The sequence below is a fragment of the Taudactylus pleione genome, unplaced genomic scaffold (genome assembly GCF_031769625.1).
Source record: "Taudactylus pleione unplaced genomic scaffold, aTauple2 ptg001067l, whole genome shotgun sequence".
NCBI lineage: Eukaryota > Metazoa > Chordata > Amphibia > Anura > Myobatrachidae > Taudactylus > Taudactylus pleione.
Window position 1 is genome coordinate 112,902 of NW_028285468.1, and position 20,279 is coordinate 133,180.

The 20,279-nt window shown below is 47.3% G+C and overlaps 2 protein-coding genes across 2 annotated transcripts in view; one reads left to right on the plus strand and one right to left on the minus strand.

Moving 5' to 3' along the window:
* Positions 1–20,279, minus strand: part of LOC148453884 (uncharacterized) — an 80,095-nt gene that overhangs the window by 18,441 nt on the left and 41,375 nt on the right. The gene's annotated exons all lie outside the window — the stretch shown is intronic.
* Positions 215–18,900, plus strand: LOC148453885 (uncharacterized). The gene is made up of 9 exons (XM_088461564.1): positions 215–258; positions 1,584–1,698; positions 2,253–2,444; positions 2,833–2,911; positions 3,029–3,126; positions 3,232–3,343; positions 4,875–4,972; positions 10,117–10,369; positions 17,508–18,900. The coding sequence occupies exons 2-9, from the start codon at positions 1,621–1,623 to the stop codon at positions 18,725–18,727; spliced, it is 2,130 nt and encodes a 709-aa protein (XP_088317690.1). The 5' UTR covers positions 215–258; positions 1,584–1,620; the 3' UTR covers positions 18,728–18,900.

A 20,279-nucleotide genomic window follows, 5' to 3' on the forward strand; every position in this document is an offset into this window, starting at 1 on the left:
AGTGACCATCCCCCTCCGTGCGGTGATTGGCAGCAACGAGTAGCAAAGTAGAAAGGACGTCCTGTAACTAAGCAGCTACCTCCACCTGCCGCTCTCAGCTTCATCACTAGAGTAAAAGCTGTATAGTCTAATGGTGTCCTCATGTACGGTGACCGGCGGCCATATTCTTATAGTCTCCCGGTCACAGAGCAGAGGGGGCGGGGCCACAGGGGCTTTAGCTGCCATTTTGTCATAGACATTCCTGACAGCCAGAGCCAGGTAACGTGTCCTGTATATATTATATTATTATTATATAGGAGGGAGGGGACTGTACAGTTATATATGAGGGGGAATAACACAGCTCCCAGCACACACTGATATGTGGTATTATTATTATTATATAGGGGAGAGGGGACTGTACAGTGATATATGAGGGGGAATAACACAGCTCCCAGCACACACTGATATGTGGTATTATTATTATATAGGGAGAGGGGACTGTATAGTGATATATGAGGGGGAATAACACAGCTCCCAGCACACACTGATATGTGGTATTATTATATAGGGGAGAGGGGACTGTACAGTGATATATGAGGGGAAATAACACAGCTCCCAGCACACACTGATATGTGGTATTATTAGCGTTCCCGCTAGGCTGTTTTAGCGGGGTGCGGCGCCCTGCCCTCCTTCTGGAGGGCAAAAAGCAACCTGCCCTCCAGAAGGAGGGCAAAAAGCGCCCTGCCCTCACAGCCTGCGGGTGCCGTCTTCACCCGTGGGTCGCAGTGTCCCGCGGGTGGAGAAATGTGCGGTGAGTCTGTCACCGCCGAAGAATAGACGCCGGGCGCATGTCATCTATTCTCCCTGTCTGCAGCACTTGATTGCTGCCCAGCATGTCCGTAAGTGCCGGACATGCCCCCAAGAGTGATGAAAAGGGGACGCGTCTTATAAACACGCCCCCTTTTCAATGGCCACGTCCCCTTTTCGGTGCCCTCTCTAGCTTCGGCGCCCTGCCTGCCGCCGGAGCCAGATTGAACACTAATTATTATATAGGGGGGAGGGGACTGTACAGTGATATATGAGGGGGAATAACACAGCTCCCAGCACACACTGATATGTGGTATTATTATTATATAGGGGAGAGGGGACTGTACAGTGATATATGAGGGGGAATAACACAGCTCCCAGCACACACTGATATGTGGTATTATTATATAGGGGAGAGTGGACCATACAGTGATATATCAGGGGGAATAACACAGCTCCCTCCCCACGCTCATAAGCGGTAATATTATTATTATCAAGGTATGGGAACTGGACAGTGATATGAGATGGAGTAACACAGCTTCTGACACACTGATATGTGATATTATTATTATATAGAGGAGAGGACTGTTCAAGAATGTATGTATATGTTTGCACATGAGACTGTATAAGGTGTACCCAGGACTGTATGTATGAGGTGTAATGCTGGGTAGTGACTGTGTCTATGAGGGGTATACATGCCGGATTCTTTGATTATGTTTCCCAGCCTGTGTTTCATTTTTGCAATGACTACTTATGTACTTTGTGGTATTTATTATAATTATTATTTTCCTTCTTAGACGATTGAGCTGTCGTGAAATCACTGTTTCATTGAAGATGGACATGGACCCGAGTCACAAAAGCCAGAAGATTTTACACTTCACCCTAGAAATAATCTACTTGCTGACTGGGGAGGTGAGAGGTTCTGGGGGAGTCACAGTGACATCACTTATATCTATAATAATAATACAGGGAGGTGAGGGGATCTGGGAGTGTCACAGTGACATCACTTATATCTATAGTAATAATACAGGGACATGACTGGGGAGGTGAGAGGATCTGGGAGTGTCACAGTGACATCACTTATATCTATAGTAATAATACAGGGACATGACTGGGGAGGTGAGAGGATCTGGGAGTGTCACAGTGACATCACTTATATCTATAGTAATAATACAGGGACATGACTGGGGAGGTGAGAGGATCTGGGAGTGTCACAGTGACATCACTTATATCTATAGTAATAATACAGGGACATGACTGGGGAGGTGAATGGACCTGGGAGTGTCACAGTGACATCACTTATATCTATAGTAATAATACAGGGACATGACTGGGGAGGTGAGGGGATCTGGGAGTGTCACAGTGACATCACTTATATCTATAGTAATAATACAGGGACATGACTGGGGAGGTGATGTCATCTGGGAGTGTATGTAGTGATGTTTGGTGTTTCCCCCAATACATAGGATTACAGAGTAGTGAAGAAGACATCTGGTGAGCATGAGACACCCAGCAGCCATACCCATGGGTCAAGGGGACTCAGCACGACCCAGAGCCAAATCACAGTGCCTCCACCTCACTCACTGATACATGAGAGAGACAATGACCAGAAGATCCTGGAACTCACCAACAAGATCATTCAGCTGCTGACTATAGAGGTGACTGCTGGGAATGGGACATTATACAGTAACACCAGGGGATGTGTCTGGGTGATGACTGGAGAGGTGACTGCTGGGAATGGGACATTATACAGTAACACCAGGGGATGTGTCTGGGTGATGACTGGAGAGGTGACTGCTGGGAATGGGACATTATACAGTAACACCAGGGGATGTGTCTGGGTGATGACTGGAGAGGTGACTGCTGGGAATGGGACATTATACAGTAACACCAGGGGATGTGTCTGGGTGATGACTGGAGAGGTGACTGTTGGGAATGGGACATTATACAGTAACACCAGGGGATGTGTCTGGGTGATGACTGTATCATTGTGTGTGTCAGGTTCCTATAAGGTGTCAGGATGTCACTATCTTTGTCTCCATGCAGGAAGGGGAGTATATAGAGGAACACAGGGGTCTGTACAAGGACGTGATGATGGAGAATCACCGGCCCCTCACTTCACTGGGTAAGAGGAGACTGTCATTTATTGTACAGGGTAGGGCAGGTATGGGCCCCCTATATACACACATCACCTGATAATCACATATATACAATGTACTCAGTCACTGTGTGTCTCCTACAGATGGACCCAGTAACAGAAATATCCCAGAGAGATGTCCCCGTCCTCTTTATTCACAGGATTGTACAGAGGAGAATCACAGGACCCCACAGGAGCATCAGGTAGGTGGGATTTAGGGTCTCGCCAATCTCTGTGTTTCTAATATACTCGTATTGTGCTGCCTACTCTCAATGGAATCAGACGTTATTATTGTATGGGCCATTTAGAGTGAAGTTCTAGCTGATATTGAGGCAGAAGAAATAGAGAAGGAAGAAGAGACGTATGTGAGGGGTGATCAGCAGTGTAAAGAGGAGGAAATCCCTACAGATATCAGCACAGGTGAGTAATAAACACTTATTACAGAAACGCATCACATATTCTCCTTGCTCAGTGATTACATCAATCTCTTATCCTACACCCTACTCAGTGCAAACTAATGAGGGAAATGAATCTGCAGAGTTGGAGAGTCAGGAGCCATCAGCCCCTATTATACTCCTGCTCTCCCCCTCACATCATGTCACTGTGTGTTACCAGCCCCGAGATCTGGCCAGTGTCCTCCCCACACTCTCTGGTGTATCACATACATCAGGAGCCATCAGCCCCTATTATACTCCTGCTCTCCCCCCTCACATCATGTCACTGTGTGTTACCAGCCCAGAGATCTGACCAGTCTCCTCCCCACACTCTCTGGTGTATCTCATACATCAGGAGCCATCAGCCCCTATTATTCTCCTGCTCACCACCTCACATCATGTCACTGTGTGTTACCAGCCCAGAGATCTGACCAGTGTCCTCCCCACACTCTCTGGTGTATCACATACATCAGGAGCCATCAGCCCCTATTATACTCCTGCTCTCCCCCCTCACATCATGTCACTGTGGGTTACCAGCCCAGAGATCTGACCAGTGTCCTCCCCACACTCTCTGGTGTATCACATACATCAGGAGCCATCAGCCCCTATTATACTCCTGCTCTCCCCCCTCACATCATGTCACTGTGGTTACCAGCCCAGAGATCTGACCAGTCTCCTCCCCACACTCTCTGGTGTATCTCATACATCAGGAGCCATCAGCCCCTATTATACTCCTGCTCTCCCCCTCACATCATGTCACTGTGTGTTACCAGCCCCGAGATCTGACCAGTCTCCTCCCCACACTCTCTGGTGTATCTCATACATCAGGAGCCATCAGCCCCTATTATACTCCTGCTCTCCCCCTCACATCATGTCACTGTGTGTTACCAGCCCAGAGATCTGACCTGTCTCCTCCCCACACTCTCTGGTGTATCTCATACATCAGGAGCCATCAGCATTGTGTTCACACGTACCCAGAAGAAGCCAGCTCCAGGTGCTGGTAATAGCATGGGGGAAGTAGTTCCAGGTACCGATGTAGGAGCCCGGCAATGGCAGTGGGTTTCCCAGCCACTACGCAGTGGGAGGAGTCAGTAATAGCGCAGTCACTGCCGGTGAGAGGGAATCACTAGGAGTGGTGGAGTAAGCTGACTCTGGTTACTCAGGGATCAGTAATCACCCTCTGTTCTATCATGTTATACATCTGTGATCACCTGGCGGAGTGAGGTCATCTGGTCACAGACGGCCTTACTGATAAAGGGCCCATTTATGGACTGACCCTACATGCCGCCCATTATATTGTGTCCTGCACAGGGGACTCTAATCACCACTGACCAGACTGTCTGTAACTTGTTATTTTGTGCTGGTAGTAACAATGGTCACACGCTGCCAGCTCCCCGGGTGGTTGTTCCCGCTTGTAATCTGTGCCGACTCCTTCCTGCTGGTTGTGTTACTGTCCCCTCAGCATCTAATGATCACATATATACAGAATGTACTCAGTCACTGTGTGTCTCCTACAGATGGATCCAGTAACAGAAATACCCCAGAGAGATGTCCCCCTCCTCTGTATTCCCAGCACTGTACAGTGGAGAATCACAGGAGCCCACAGGAGCATCAGGTAATATAGGCTCTTCCCAAGGATCGTAATTCCAAAGTGACTTTTTATTAATGAATTAATCTGCTTCTAATTGATTGTCTTACATGCTTATATTATTCTTATACTATTTATTCTCAAATAATGTACTCAGACAGTATTAAAGTGTTTTCTTCTTCATTGCCATAGAGGACACAGGGACAACGTTGGTATAGGGGTGTGCAATAGGACTGGGCACCAGACAGAATCTTCTTTGACTTCAGGGCAGCCCAGCCTCCTCCCCTATACCCCGCCCCCAGCTCCAGGTAGCCCAGCCTCCTCCCCTATACCCCGCCCCCTGCTCCAGGCAGCCCAGCCTCCTCCCCTATATCCCGCCCCCAGCTCCAGGCAGCCCAGCCTACACCCCGCCCCCAGCTCCAAGCAGCCCAGCCTCCTCCCCTATACCCCAGCTCCAGGCAGCCCAGCCTCCTCCCCTATACCCCGCCCCCAGCTCCAGGGCGCCCTTCTTCCTCCCCTATACCACACTCCCAGCTCCGGGCAGCCCATCCTCCTCCCCTATACCACGCCCCCAGCTCCAGGCAGCCCAGCCTCCTCCCCTATACCATGCCCCCAGCTCCAGGCAGCCCTGCCTCCTCCCCTATACCACACCCCCAGCTCCAGGCAGCCCAGCCTCCTCTGCTATACCATTCCTCCAGCTCCAGGCAGCCCAGCCTCCTCCCCTATACCCCGCCCCTAACTCCAGGCAGCCCATCCTTCTCCCCTATACCCAGCTCCAGGCAGCCCAGCCTCCTTTCCTATATCTCACCCCCAGCTCCAGGCAGGCCAGTTCTCATTTTGTGCCGACAGGAGCAGGGCACACTCATTTTGTGCTGGCAGAAGCCGGGCACACTTCTACAGGGCCCCAGATCTTTATTTTATTTATTTTAATTTTATTCTAATTGAGTGAGCAACGTTGACGCTCAACCAACCCCTGGTGTCTGTGTCTGTGGTGCTGGCGAACGGGTCAGCGATCTCGACCGTGTCCTCCATAAGCACAGAGGACCCCAGCCGCAGCCGTCTCTACGAGGAATCAGGTAAGGCGGCTTCCTGCATGCAGGTAGCCACGTTGGTGCGGCTTTACCCACCGGCTCTGACAAGCCGCCCGCACCTCCACTAGACCACCACGGGCACATAGGTAACGGGGCTCTGCACTAGAAGCGGTCATTTACCCTGTGGGGCTCCATGTCAGAAGAGGCTGATAGACTCTCCCTGTTAGCTCCTCCCCGGCCCCTGGTACTTTCCCTCACAGGCTTCCCGCCTGAGGTTTTCTCCTCTCCTTCCCACAGAGATGCTGAGCGGCCATTTTCAGTGCAACAGCCGACTACAGACAGTCTCCAAAGAGCTGGGCTCCTGTCTCCCTGTATATCACTCTCAGGTCAGGTTATACAGACAGTCTCCGGAGAGCTGGGCTCCTGTCTCCCTGTATATCACTCTCAGGTCAGGTTATACAGACAGTCTCCGGAGAGCTGGGCTCCTGTCTCCCTGTATACCACTCTCAGGTCAGGTTATACAGACAGTCTCCGGAGAGCTGGGCTCCTGTCTCCCTGTATATATCACTCTCAGGTCAGGTTATACAGACAGTCTCCGGAGAGCTGGGCTCCTGTCTCCCTGTATATCACTCTCAGGTCAGGTTATACAGACAGTCTCCGGAGAGCTGGGCTCCTGTCTCCCTGTATATCACTCTCAGGTCAGGTTATACAGACAGTCTCCGGAGAGCTGGGCTCCTGTCTCCCTGTATATCACTCTCAGGTCAGGTTATACAGACAGTCTCCGGAGAGCTGGGCTCCTGTCTCCCTGTATATATCACTCTCAGGTCAGGTTATACAGACAGTCTCCGGAGAGCTGGGCTCCTGTCTCCCTGTATACCACTCTCAGGTCAGGTTATACAGACAGTCTCCGGAGAGCTGGGCTCCTGTCTCCCTGTATATCACTCTCAGGTCAGGTTATACAGACAGTCTCCAGAGAGCTGGGCTCCTGTCTCCCTGTATACCTCACTCTCAGGTCAGGTTATACAGACAGTCTCCGGAGAGCTGGGCTCCTGTCTCCTTGTATATATCACTCTCAGGTCAAGTTATACAGACAGTCTCTGGAGAGCTGGGCTCCTGTCTCCCTGTATATCACTCTCAGGTCAGGTTATACAGACAGTCTTCGGAGAGCTGGGCTCCTGTCTCCCTGTATATCACTCTCAGGTCAGGTTATACAGACAGTCTCCGGAGAGCTGGGCTCCTGTCTCCTTGTATATCACTCTCAGGTCAGGTTATACAGACAGTCTCCGGAGAGCTGGGCTCCTGTCTCCCTGTATATATCACTCTCAGGTCAGGTTATACAGACAGTCCCCAGAGAGCTGGGCTCCTGTCTCCCTGTATATCACTCTCATATCACTAATATGGTTTCCTTTAAGGATCCAATGGATAGGAAGTTGGAAAGTTTCCTTAAGGCTATTTATTCCCATGCAGGTGCTATCACACCTTCGGCTATAGCTTCCGCTTGGGTGGCTAAGACCATCGGCAGTTGGAAACGACCTCTCTTCTGGTACTCCTAGGAACCAGTTATTGTTCCAAGTGGCGCATATTAAGGAGGCTGCCTCCTATCTGGATGAGGCAGCCCTTGACACTAGTATTCTAACCTCCAAAGTGTCAGATTCCCCCATCGCGACTAGGCTTCATTCCTGGCGTGCAGACTCTAGATTCTAAGAAGGCTATGGAGGCCCTTCTCAATTATGGGGAAATTCTTTTTGGTCCGGAATTGGACAAGGTGGTGGCATCTAAGACAGCGTTTCTACCATCTGTAGCAGCCCCTAGATTGCGAGCGTCTAATTTTCACTCTTTTCATCCACAGGGAAAGGCTAGGGGCCAGTCTTCCTCCAGGTCCCATGGTTCTTCCTCCAAGGGCTCCATACCCAAATCAAAAAGCGCTGGGCTGCCAGTTGTCCCGCCACCAAGCCTGACGACAAGACTGCATCCACACAGGGCAGGCCTCCACCTTGGGGACCCCAGCATAGGAGGCTGACTTCTGCTTTTCTCCGAGATCTGGCTGGCCAACACATCGGACCACTGGGTATGGGAGGTGGTTTCTCAGGGCTACGCTCTAACCTTCTGAAGGCGTCCTTAGCCCAGTTCTTTTCCACAGGTTTTCTAGCAGATCTACAAAAAGCAAAAGCACTGCTGGAGTCATTTCACTCCCTTCTGGCCTCCAAGGTAATTATTCCAGTACCCAGGGCTCAGAGAGACACGGGCTTCTATGCCAATCTCTTCTTGGTTCAGAAGTCAAGCGGTACTTTTCATCAATACTAAAGTCACTCAACCGCTTCTTGCAGATCCCCAGATTTCGTATACAATTTCTATGTTCTATCATTCTATCACTGGAATCGGGGGATTACATGGCCTACCTGGACACTCAGGTTGCTTATGTACATGTTCCTATCTGGCTCAGTCACCCGTGCTTCCTCTGGTTTTGCGGTCCGGGTGGATCATTACCAATTTTGGGCTTTGCCATTTGGCTCCCCGAAAATCATGACAGTCATGGCATCTCCTTTACAGGTGTTAGGATTCTCCATTACCTGGACGGCCTTCTTATCCTGGGCTAGTCTCCAGATGTCCTCAGTGAACATCTCCATCTGGCTCCACCTGGGGGCCTGAATGTACTTAACTGTTTAGTGAGTCAAACTTCAGGACAGGATGCTCAGATTCTTGCATCACTGCCGAGTATCCACTCTTGCATGCGGGTCCTGGGCACACTTGTCTCCACCTTTGACACCCAGTTTTCCAGTTGGCCGCTTCAGGGGGCAGTTCTGACCCGATGGAATGGATCCTATCCACATGGACATGGGCCGCCCCTTTTAGATTCAGAATTGGGTTCTGCTCCTCACCGATGCCAGTCATTTCAAGGTCAGTGAACGGTTCAGGAGACCAGCCTTCTGATCAACATTCTGGAACTCTGAATGGTCTTTCAGGCTCTGTGTCTAGTGCAACTGCTCCTCCAGCATCGTCCGGTCCAGGTTCACTCCGACAACGCAATTGTCGTTGCCTACATCAACCATCAGGGAAGCATTTGCAGTTGCGGCGCCATGAAGGAGTTGAGTCGCATTATTAGCTGGGCAGAGCTTCATCTTCCAGCTTTGTCGGAGGTCTTCATTCCAGGGGTCCAGAATTGGGATGTGGACTTTCTAAGCCGCCAAGATCTTTCCCTCGATCGGGCCTTTCTTTGGACACAGGCTACCTTCTGAAGCTTCTGAAGGTCGTTTCTCGGTTCCATATCAACTAGGAGATTGTCTTTCCAGCTTTTCAGTCTCCTGATTCTTCGCCGGAAGAGGCCTCTTTGGATGTGATGAGCGCCCTCCAGATCTACGTAGACCACTCTTACATCCGTAAGTCCGTTTCCATATTTGTGCTCTATGGCTTTCACAAATGGGGCTGGCTGGCTACAAAGCAGACCTTGGCCCGCTGGCTTTGTTTGACTATCTGCCACGTGTATGTGGTGGCATTTCTCCCAGCACCAGCCGTGGTGACATCTCATTTCACCAGGTTGATAAGTACTTCTTGGGCAGCTCGCCATGGTAGGCAGAGAATCTCTGCAGGGTGGCTACGTGGTTTTCTGTCCACACGTTTCTTTTTCTATTCCTTTGACACCTTTGCCTCTGCAGACGTGGCATTTGGGTGGAGAGTTCTCAGTGCAGCTCAGGAGCATCCCCTCCCTTATGGAAATTGCTTTGGGATATCCCAGATTTGTCCCTGTGTCCCTTATAGGTAGGAAGAAGAAAGGAAGATTTATGCTCTTACCTGGTTAAACCCTTTTCTTCAAGTTCCATAGGGGGCACAGGGTGCCCACCCTTACGCACTTGGCTTGCGGGGGTTTGTTCTGTTTCTGGTTCCCCTGTCCATCTCTTTGTGTGTGTTTGGAGATGTGTGTGTGCCAGTCTTCCGTCTCCTTCTCGCTCCTGCCTTGGGCTTGCTAACTCAACAGGCTTGCCTGGGCCTGTGAGTGGGGTATAGATGAGAAGGAGGCAGGGCTGCCCTAAATCAAAGAAGTGTTTAGTGCCCTATACCAGCGTTGTCCCTATTGAACTGGAAGAAAAGGATTTAACCAAGTAAGAACACAAATCTCATTTGATTGTTTTGTGGGTAATTTAGGATGAAGACCTGACTGCTATTAAGGTGGAAAATATAAAGAGAGAAGAAGAGATGTATCTGACAATTATAGAGGTGGAAGATAAAGAGGGAGAAGAAGAGACGTATGTGACTGATATGAAGGCAGAAGATATGCAGGGAGAAGATGAGACATATGTGACTAATATGAAGACAGAAGATATAGACGGACAAGAGACGTATGTGAGAGGTGATCAGCAGTGTAAGGAGGAGGAAATCCCTACAGATATCAGCACAGGTCAGTAATAAACACTTACTACAGAATAGAGTCACATATTCTCTTTGCTCAGTCACTACAATAATCTCTTATTCCTTACCCTCCTCTGACAGTGATCAGTTTATATTTTAGTAAAGCTAATTATAGAAGAATCAGCCACAATTTATATGAGACATGGAAAGTGTAATCAGACGTGACAGAATGATTTCTAAGTCTATGAGGGATGTCATTTTTTACTCCTACAGAACAATAGACGTAATAGTAGTATATATCTAATGCAAATATGTCACTGCTTTCCACACTGGTTCCACCCACTGTGATGAAATAGTGCTCTGAGGTAAGTCAGTAGATGATTGCGTGATCTTACTCACTGCTGGCTTCATGCTGCCGCATTTCTCTAATAATTCCGATGTGATTTCATCTGAGGAACAGTTTGTGAGGTAAATCAATATATTTAAATGCCCTTATAGACAAATTAATAAATATGTGTGTGTGTTAATATAGAGGGAGAGAGTAACAGGACAAGAAGGAGCTCATAGTGTAATAAATAAAATACCAATTGATGGGTGTAAAATAGGTAAGGATATGCTTATCTGAGTGTGGTTCCACTCAAGGGTGATGAAAATCAGGTTAATCTCTCCTTGGACACTTTTTCAACCACCTTTAATGATCTCCATATCTGGAATACTGGCCAGTACTAAGCAAACAGAGAAGACTCATGATGTAATAATTGTCACCTGGTTCTCTGCCTACACCTTCCTGATCTGTTACCGTTTCCGGCTTTCACATCGAGAAATCCATGGTTTTGGACGGAAGATGTTGCATTTAGGTTTTTGTAAGCGTACCCTGCCCTAAGGGCAGCTTTTGAGCTTTCCGTGGTCCAGTGTCCCCCAGCTTAGATGAAAGAGAAAACAGGAATTTTGTAATAACTTTTACATCCTTTTCTCTGATTCCATCTGGGGGACACCGTGTTCCCACCGTTACACTCTGTTGTTTTGTTGGTTGGTTCTTGCTGGTTTGTGTATTACACTGTGTTGTTTCCCCTTGGTTTATCGCTACTTTTGAAGTTGTACTGATGACCAAGAGGTTGCAGAGGTGAGGAGCTACCATCTTACAGATATACTAGTCTTATAAGTGCCAGCTCCTACGGTCCTCTCCGCTACCCATGATCCAATGTCCCTCAGATGGAATCAGAGAAAAGGATATAACAGTAAGTACAAACATCCCATTATCCTACTCGTGTGTGCCTGACATTTATTGACGGAGAGTTGTGCTGGGAGCCACATGGCTTGTAGTAAGGGTAGCACTTGCTGATGGTGTGATATAGTCATCTCAGCAGCAGTGAGAAAATGGCCAGTGGGCCAGTGGGCGCTGTCACATGTGTTGTCTGTACTCAGCATGGGGGACATGCACATGGGCATAGTACTATGTAAAGAGACGGAATTGTCTAGGGAACAAAGTAACAACACCTTTTTCCAAACCCTAGTGATCTGCAACCCCGTGTCATCACATTTGGTGGCAAGAGTGGGATCGCTCAAGTTAAAAGCTCAGCAGCAAGAATCAGCAGAATGGAGACAGCAGCACCAACAACGCTCGCTGAATGGGTTCTAAAATGGCACAAAAGAGCTGCCATGGTACTGGCTGGAGTAGAGGTCGTCTGCACACTCAGCAGTACCAGGAGACATTTGAGAGCCACATTGCCAGGGGCCAGGCTGTGAAACAAGCAGATTGCTGGTGGTTGTTAGCCTCACACCAAAGATGGCACTACGTAACCGTTAGGGCACCACATAGACCCTACAAAAGTGGAGACTGTGGATAGAGGAGCCCTGTTATGCCTACAACATCCTTAGGAGTCCTTTTAAAGTTGCTTAGGAAGACTTCCAATGGTGAAGCTAATGGATGCCTGAGGCAGGCTACAGCTCAAAGTGTGGAGCAATGATCAGCCTGGAAGTCAGGAGTGGGAGAGGGGCGGCCATTTACAAGTGTGTTTTGGGCCTACAGTTATTTGCTACCAGAGACATGTAATTAGGAATCTGGTGGAGGACGCAAAAATTGTGACCTGCTAATCATAATTCCACCATATCCAATAGGCCAGAGGTTTTCAACCGGTGTGCCGCGGCACACTAGTGTGCCGTGGCCGGTTGTGAAGTGTGCCGCGGGGCTGTCAGAGCCACCGGGCACATTTTACTGTACTTCAGCATCCCAGGCCGCTGAGCTCCTCTGGGAGACTCAGGCGCGACCGGGTAGTGACCTGCAAAGATGCGTCGGCGTGACATCACAGGTCACGCACGCCGCGTTGTCCACTGGCCTCCAGCCAGCTCTGCCAGCCAACGCCCTGCGCCAATCAGCCAAGCCCGCGCTCTGTCCAGGCAGGCTCTGCAGCCTGCCTGGAAGCCCGCCCGCATGCGATCCTGCTGCAGTGAGTGACAAGGGGGGAAGAAATGTGGGTTTTATGGGGACCAGACATTTTTTTCTTCTTAGTGGGTACCAGCCATAGTTTATTTTTTCGTGGGAATCAGTCATGTCATTTTTTTTAGTGAGAACCAGCCATATGTTATCCAGCCATATATTTGTCAATTTAGTGGGGAACAATGTGTTTTGTATTTTGTTTCTGTGGGGCCAGCCATAGGTTTCTTTTTCTGTGGGGAGCAATTCTGTGGGGCGCAATGTGGTATGGTTGTATTTTTTGTGGGGAGCAATGTGGTTTTTTTTTTCTGTTAGGCCAGCCAATGGGATTGTTTTATTCTAGTGGGGGCCAATGTAGTGTGTTTTTTATTCTTGTGGGGGCCAATGTAGTGTGTTTTGTTCCTGTGGGAACTAATGTAATGTGTTTTTTCATAGTCCGCGCACACCGCATCGCCGGATAGTGTGCCTTTGCAATTTTAAAATCTTGTGTGGTGTGCCGCGAGTTAAAAAAGGTTGAAAATCACTGCAATAGGCCATGCACTAGGCTTCTCAGGTAGCATGGCCTTCTGACCCAGGTTTGGTTATAACACCAGTAAGTTTGTGCTGAGAACATGGACTAAAAAGTTGGATAGGAAAGTAAAGAAACCGGAATTGTGTAGGTGACTAAAGTTACAACGTCTTATTCCAAACCCTACCTGGACTGTACTTTTTAGCCCAGTGTTCTTTAATTACTTCATACCCTGGTGATTATGCCAGCCCTTTACTGATAACCATAAATGTAAATACAACATCATTTTATGTGTTGCCGTGTGACATTAGGTGATAGATGTTTCCATACAGATTGTGTATCCCCATGCCCTTAGGAATATATCATACCAGATGTACCTGTGAGGGAAATGTGACATCAAGGCCAACACAATGTGGTAAGCGGTGTATGCATTGCAGAGAGTAGCCCAGTGCCTTCCGTGCATCATTCGCAATGTAGCTTCCTCCTTTGTGAGTCCCGGCATCTCCTCTCTGCGTCTTTTAACACAATTTAAAATACTGACATAGTTTGGACTCGAACCTGTCACCTCTGCTTTGCAGTCAGACAACATAGAAATAGAGAGATTTGCTGCTACAATGGAAGCCTGTGAATTCTAACTCTATGCAGCTAATTCATATTCTCTGTAATTTAAAATACAGTCCTACCATGGATTCGAACTTAGCACCTTATACTTTGCAGTTAGTCACCTTACCAATGGAACCATTTGCTACTACATTAGAAATATGAGAATGCTAACTATATGAGGGCACAAATTTACAGTTTGCAGGAGGGTGCCTAACGCCCTAGCATCGGCCCTTCTTCACAGGTTAAATTCTCCGTTAACAGTTGACACTCAAGGGTTGAGTGAATTAAGGTAACTTGTACCTTCTTTTTACTCCCTAGTGCCAGAGAGCCAAGAGTGTGACCCAGCAGGGTAGTGGGGGCTGGATAGCACAATGACCCCACCTTCGGTAACTCCCCTGAGCAGATCCTTCCAACGAGGGTATTAGGAGGGTGATAAAGGAGGGTTAGACTGAGGGCTGGAGAGATGAGTCCCTGGCCCTAGGATAAGAGGTGATACTCTTGCCAGGGAATCATTGTGGGAACTGTCGTGTGGAATTGTATTACTGAAGTATGCTGTGCTCTATATCACCCATTCTGATCAATAAACCACCATTGGTTTTCATCTACCACCGTGCCCAAGTAATCTGCAGCCCCATAGCCTCTGTAATTACGTGAATAATATGTGGTGCACCAATGCTGCCTTTATTGAGACTTTCTGTTCTGTCGATGTGGAATGTCTTATTGATAAATGCAGGCCCTTTTATTTGCCTAGAGAAATCTTATCAGTGATAGTGGTGGCTGTTTATATTCCCCCCGCAGGCAAATGAGGGTTGTGCTCTGGACATTGTATGTAATGCCCGAGCTAAACCACAATCTGCTTATGTGGAAGGAGCATCCAGTGACTGTGTGTCACCAGCCCAGAGATCTGACCAGTCTCCTCCCCACACTCTCTGGTGTATCTCATACATCAGGAGCCATCAGCCCCTATTATACTCCTGCTCTCCCCCTCACATCATGACACTGTGTGTTACCAGCCCAGAGATCTGACCGGTCTCCTCCCTACACTCTCTGGTGTATCTCATACATCAGGAACCATCAGCCCCTATTATACTCCTGCTCTCCTCCTCACATCATGTCACTGTGTGTTACTAGCCCCGAGATCTGACCAGTCTCCTCCCCACACTCTCTGGTGTATCTCATACATCAGGAGCCATTAGCCCCTATTATACTCCTGCTCTCCCCCTCACATCATGTCACTGTGTGTTACCAGCCCAGAGATCTGACCAGTCTCCTCCCCACACTCTGGTGTATCTATACATCAGGAGCCATCAGCCTCTATTATACTCCTGCTCTCCCCCTCACATCATGTCACTGGGTGTTACCAACCCAGAGATCTGACCAGTCTCCTCCCCACACTCTCTGGTGTATCTCATACATCAGGAGCCATCAGCCCCTATTATACACCTGCTCTCCTCCTCACATCATGTCACTGTGTGTTACCAACCCAGAGATCTGACCAGTCTCCTCCACACACTCTGGTGTATCTATACATCAGGAGCCATCAGCCTCTATTATACTCCTGCTCTCCCCCTCACATAATGTCACTGGGTGTTACCAACCCAGAGATCTGACCAGTCTCCTCCCCACATTCTCTGGTGTATCTCATACATCAGGAGCCATCAGCCCCTATTATACTCCTGCTCTCCCCCTCACATCATGTCACTGGGTGTTACCAGCCCAGAGATCTGACCAGTCTCCTCCACACACTCTGGTGTATCTATACATTAGGAGCCATCAGCCTCTATTATACTCCTGCTCTCTCCCTCACATCATGTCACTGGGTGTTACCAGCCCAGAGATCTGACCAGTCTCCTCCACACACTCTGGTGTATCTATATATCAGGAACCATCAGCCCCTATTATACTCCTGCTCTCCCCCTCACATCATGTCACTGGGTGTTACCAGCCCAGAGATCTGACCAGTCTCCTCTCTGCACTATAAAACCATATACTCACACATCACAACAAACTCCATGTATACACACACACAAAGCTATAAGCACACACTTATTATTGCACAGTGCTTCCACCAATGCTTGTCTACAATGAATTATTCAGCCTATAATAGTAGTGTGACTGTGACAGTGGGACTGTGACACCTGAGTGTGACCAGCGGGACATATAGTAGCTGTTCCACTGTTGCCATTTGCTACCTTTGTGCCTACCTGGAGACCTGTGAGTAGTGTAAACGGTGGCCAGGACATGCTGCTAGTGTACACAGCTATTGTGCTTCCACATCTCCAGTGTGTATGTGTGAGAGAAGTGAATGGTTGCCCAGTGTCACTGGCTTATGTGGTTTCCTGTCCCATGATAGTAGCTGGGCAATGTGTAAGCTGGGGGAATGTTACTCACCACATGTCACCATGGCTGGGTCTATGCCATCTGCTTGGTAATCCTGTTGTGTTGTATTTTATCTGTGCAGCAAGAGCCATATCTGCTGTATGTACAGTTATTATTGTAATAATTAGCTGTACAGTAGTTTGCAAATTCAAATTAGACATCGTGGTCTCACTATCAGTATTATTTACTGTTATTCTTAGGGGGTCCGTATGCCTTATGCTGTATATAAACATAACACATTGCAAGCCTAACAAGGGAATAGTGCATAAGACTTACAGTACAAAACATTGTAGCACATGGGACACCAGCTATAACAACATTGAAGCTTATACAGTCACGGTAATCACAGAAGCAGCACGGGCTGAGCCCAATGGTTCTGTTAGTACATGGGAGGAGGTAATAGTGTAGGTCAGGGGAGCGAGAGCACAAAAGGAAAGAGGGCCCTGCTCATTAGAGCTTACAATCTATAGGTGGAGGGGCTGACAGACAGGGGTGACACACGGGAGAGACAGTGAGCGAGGATCATAGTGAGATGAGTTAGAATGAGAGCAGGGAAGCTTTAGTAGAGGTTAAGGTGGGACGTAGTAGAGGTGGGATTGAGAGTCTGTATGAAGCTTAGAAAGAGGTGGAGAGTCTGAGAGTATGAGTTCCAGTGGTGGGGAGCAGCACCAGCAAAGTCTTGGAGGCAGGAGGGGAAGGATATAATTAGTTGGGAGGAGAGGTGCCAAGCATTGTCAGGGCAAAGTGGGTGATGGTAGTCTAGAGGGAGATGCAGTTGGAGATATAGGGGGGAGAGGGCTTTATAGGTGAGTAAAAGGTGTTTGAATTGGATTCTGAAGGAGATGAGGAGCCAGTGTTGGACCTTTTGGGATAGTGGAGGCAGAAGCAGTAGATTGGAGAAGATGAGCCTGGCAGCAGCATTGAGGACAGTTTGGAGTGATGAGAGATCAGAGTTGGGGAGGACACATGGGAGGAGGTTACAGTAACCCAGTCTGGAGGTGAGTGGATGACTGGGAGAGGGACTGAATGAGGGTATTGAGAGGGTGGAGTTGAGGATATCTCCAAGACAGAGGACTTGTGAGATGGATGACATGGTGAGGTTGCTGATGGATAGTAAAATTGAGGGAGGTGAGAGGACTCCAGGTGGTGAGAAGACAATCAGCTCATTCTTAGACATGTTAAGTTCAAGAAAATGGTGAGACATCCAGAACATTTGCTCCTCAATATAAACAATTATGTCTATCCTCATACGTTTGTTTCCAGTAGATGGACGCACAAGCAGGAATACCTCGGAGGGAGATCTCATTCTGTTTCCAGGTTTTAAAATAGAAGATAAGAACATCAGACAAGATTGTCCAGGAGAAAACCCCATTACCCTAAATATACATCCAGCACTTCACAGTGCGGATATGTCATATGGTCCCTCTAATCATGAGGAACGTTCTTCTGATAATTCAGATCTTGTTACACACAGTACAGCTCATAAAGGTGATACGATATTATCTTGTTTTGATTCTGGTAAAAGTTCTATACATCAGTCATTTTCTGTTACACATCATAGAAGTTACACAGGTGAGAGGCCATTTCTATGCTCTGAGTGTGGGAAATGTTTTACCAAGAAATCACATCTTGTTAGACATAAGATAACACACACAGGTGAAAAGCCATTTCCATGCTCTGACTGTGGGAAATGTTTTACACATAAATCAGATCTTGTTACACATATGAGAAATCACACAGGTGAGAAACCATTTTCCTGTTCTGAGTGTGGGAAATGTTTTACACATAAATCATCTCTTGTAGTACATCAGAGAAGTCACACAGCCGAGAAGCTACTTCCATGCTCTGATTGTGGGAAACGTTTTACCAAGAAATCACTTCTTGTTAAACATCAGAGAACTCACACAGGTGAGAGGCCATTTCTATGCTCTGAGTGTGGTAAATGTTTTACCCAGAAATCACATCTTGCTAGACATAAGATGACACATACAGGTGAGAAGCCATTTACATGCTCTGACTGTGGCAAATGTTTTACACATAAATCAGATCTTGTTACACATCAGAGATGTCACACAGGTGAGAAACCATTTTCCTGTTCTGAGTGTGGGAAATGTTTTACACAGAGATCATCTCTTGTTGTACATCAGAGAAGTCACACAGGTGAGAAGCTACTTCCATGCTCTGATTGTGGGAAATGTTTTACCAAGAAATCACTTCTTGTTAGACATCAGAGAACTCACACAGGTGAGAAGCCTTTTTCATGTCCTGAGTGTGGGAAATGTTTTATACGGAAAACACATCTTCTTATACATCAGGGAAGTCACACAGGTGAGAATCCATTTCCATGCCCTGAGTGTGGGAAATGTTTTATACATAAATCAGATCTTGTTACACATATGAGACGTCACACAGGTGAGAAACCATTTTCCTGTTCTGAGTGTGGGAACTGTTTTACACAGAGATCATCTCTTGTTGTACATTAGAGAAGTCACACAGTTGAGCAGTTACTTCTATGCTCTGAGTGTGGGAAATGTTTTACCAAGAAATCACTTCTTGTTAGACATCAGATGACACACACCGGTGAGAAACCTTTTTCATGTCCTGAGTGTGGGAAATGTTTTATACGGAAATCACATCTTCTTATACATCAGAGAACTCACACAGGTGAAATACAATTTCATTGAGCTGATATTCATGGACCCTAGGTGCTGCACAGAGCACAATCCAGGTGTGTAGGAGGAAAACACAATAAATAGTCTTAATAACGACTAAGTAAACAACAATATGTAGTTGGTATCTAGTGAGGAAGTCTATGTCATGCTGCCAGTCTATACGTTATAGTCACACATAAACAAAGTACAACAGCAGGAAGTGGAGATGGTTCAGGAAGAGCATAGATCACAGCGTAGTCAGTCACCAGGAGCGTCTGCAGGTCACATATAAAGAGTTAATAACACTGTAACTGTATATGATGGTAGCGTAATAACACTGTAACTGTATATGATGGTAGCACAATAACAACCAATCTGGGGAGACTCATCCTAGCTGGAGTTTCTACATATAGTTCCTACCAATTGGTGTTTATTGCACTTCCATCATATACAGATACAGTGTTATTAGCTCTGTACCATCATACACAGTTACAGTGTTATTGCGTTACCATCATATACAGTTACAGTGTTATTAGCTCTGTACCATCATATACAGTTAGTGTTATTGTGCTACCATCATATACAGTTACAGTGTTATTAGCTCTGTACCATCATATACAGTTACAGTATTATCAGCTCTGTATATGTGACCTGCAGATGCTCCTGGTGACTGATCGCAGTGTGGTCTATGCTCTGACCATTTCATTCACCTTTATCACATTTATATGCGTGAGATATTAAATAGCTGCTGAATATTTACACTATGGCCGATTGATGAAATTAATGTATATTATTTAGGTACTACTTATGGTGCATCAGTACTAAATACTGTACAAGCTGTGTACATTAATGTATATAATAAAAGCCTTTGTGGCCTACAGTATGTTGGATGTACCATTCGTTTCCTGAAATCTAGACTTAGGGAACACAGAGTGAACATAGTAAAGGGTCACCAGCCGCACAGTGTGTCGCAGCACTTTGCTACCAATCACAGCTGTGCTCCTGAAGACCTGTCACATGTAGGGGTGCAGCATGTGATGAGGACAAGCAGGGGCGCAGACAGGAACTTATGTGCTAAAGAGGCATTATGGGTGTTTACATTACAAACCTTGTTCCCACGAGGGCTCAGTGATACTATAGATTATGAGTCCTGTGCTTAGATGTTGGTGTAGTCAGCCTGGTCAGCTGGACCCGTATATGAGGCCATAACTGCATCTCTTTTTGTACAAATAGGGGTTACATGACTTGTGTGTGGAGTCTGTTACCCGTATTCCCCACATGTGTAGGTAACACGATACCAGGATGAAATGAATAACTGATAGAGGAGACCAGCCTATAATGATGGGATGTGCAGGGCATGTAATTCTCTCTGTATTTAGGTCTC

Coding starts and splice junctions, on each gene's coding strand:
- LOC148453885 (XM_088461564.1), top strand. CDS start 1,621: ATGGACATGGACCCGAGTCACAAAAGCCAGAAGATTTTACACTTCACC. Junction 3,344..4,874: donor CCCTACAGATATCAGCACAG/GTGAGTAATAAA, acceptor TGTCTCCTACAG/ATGGATCCAGTAACAGAAAT. Junction 4,973..10,116: donor GGAGCCCACAGGAGCATCAG/GTAATATAGGCT, acceptor TGGGTAATTTAG/GATGAAGACCTGACTGCTAT.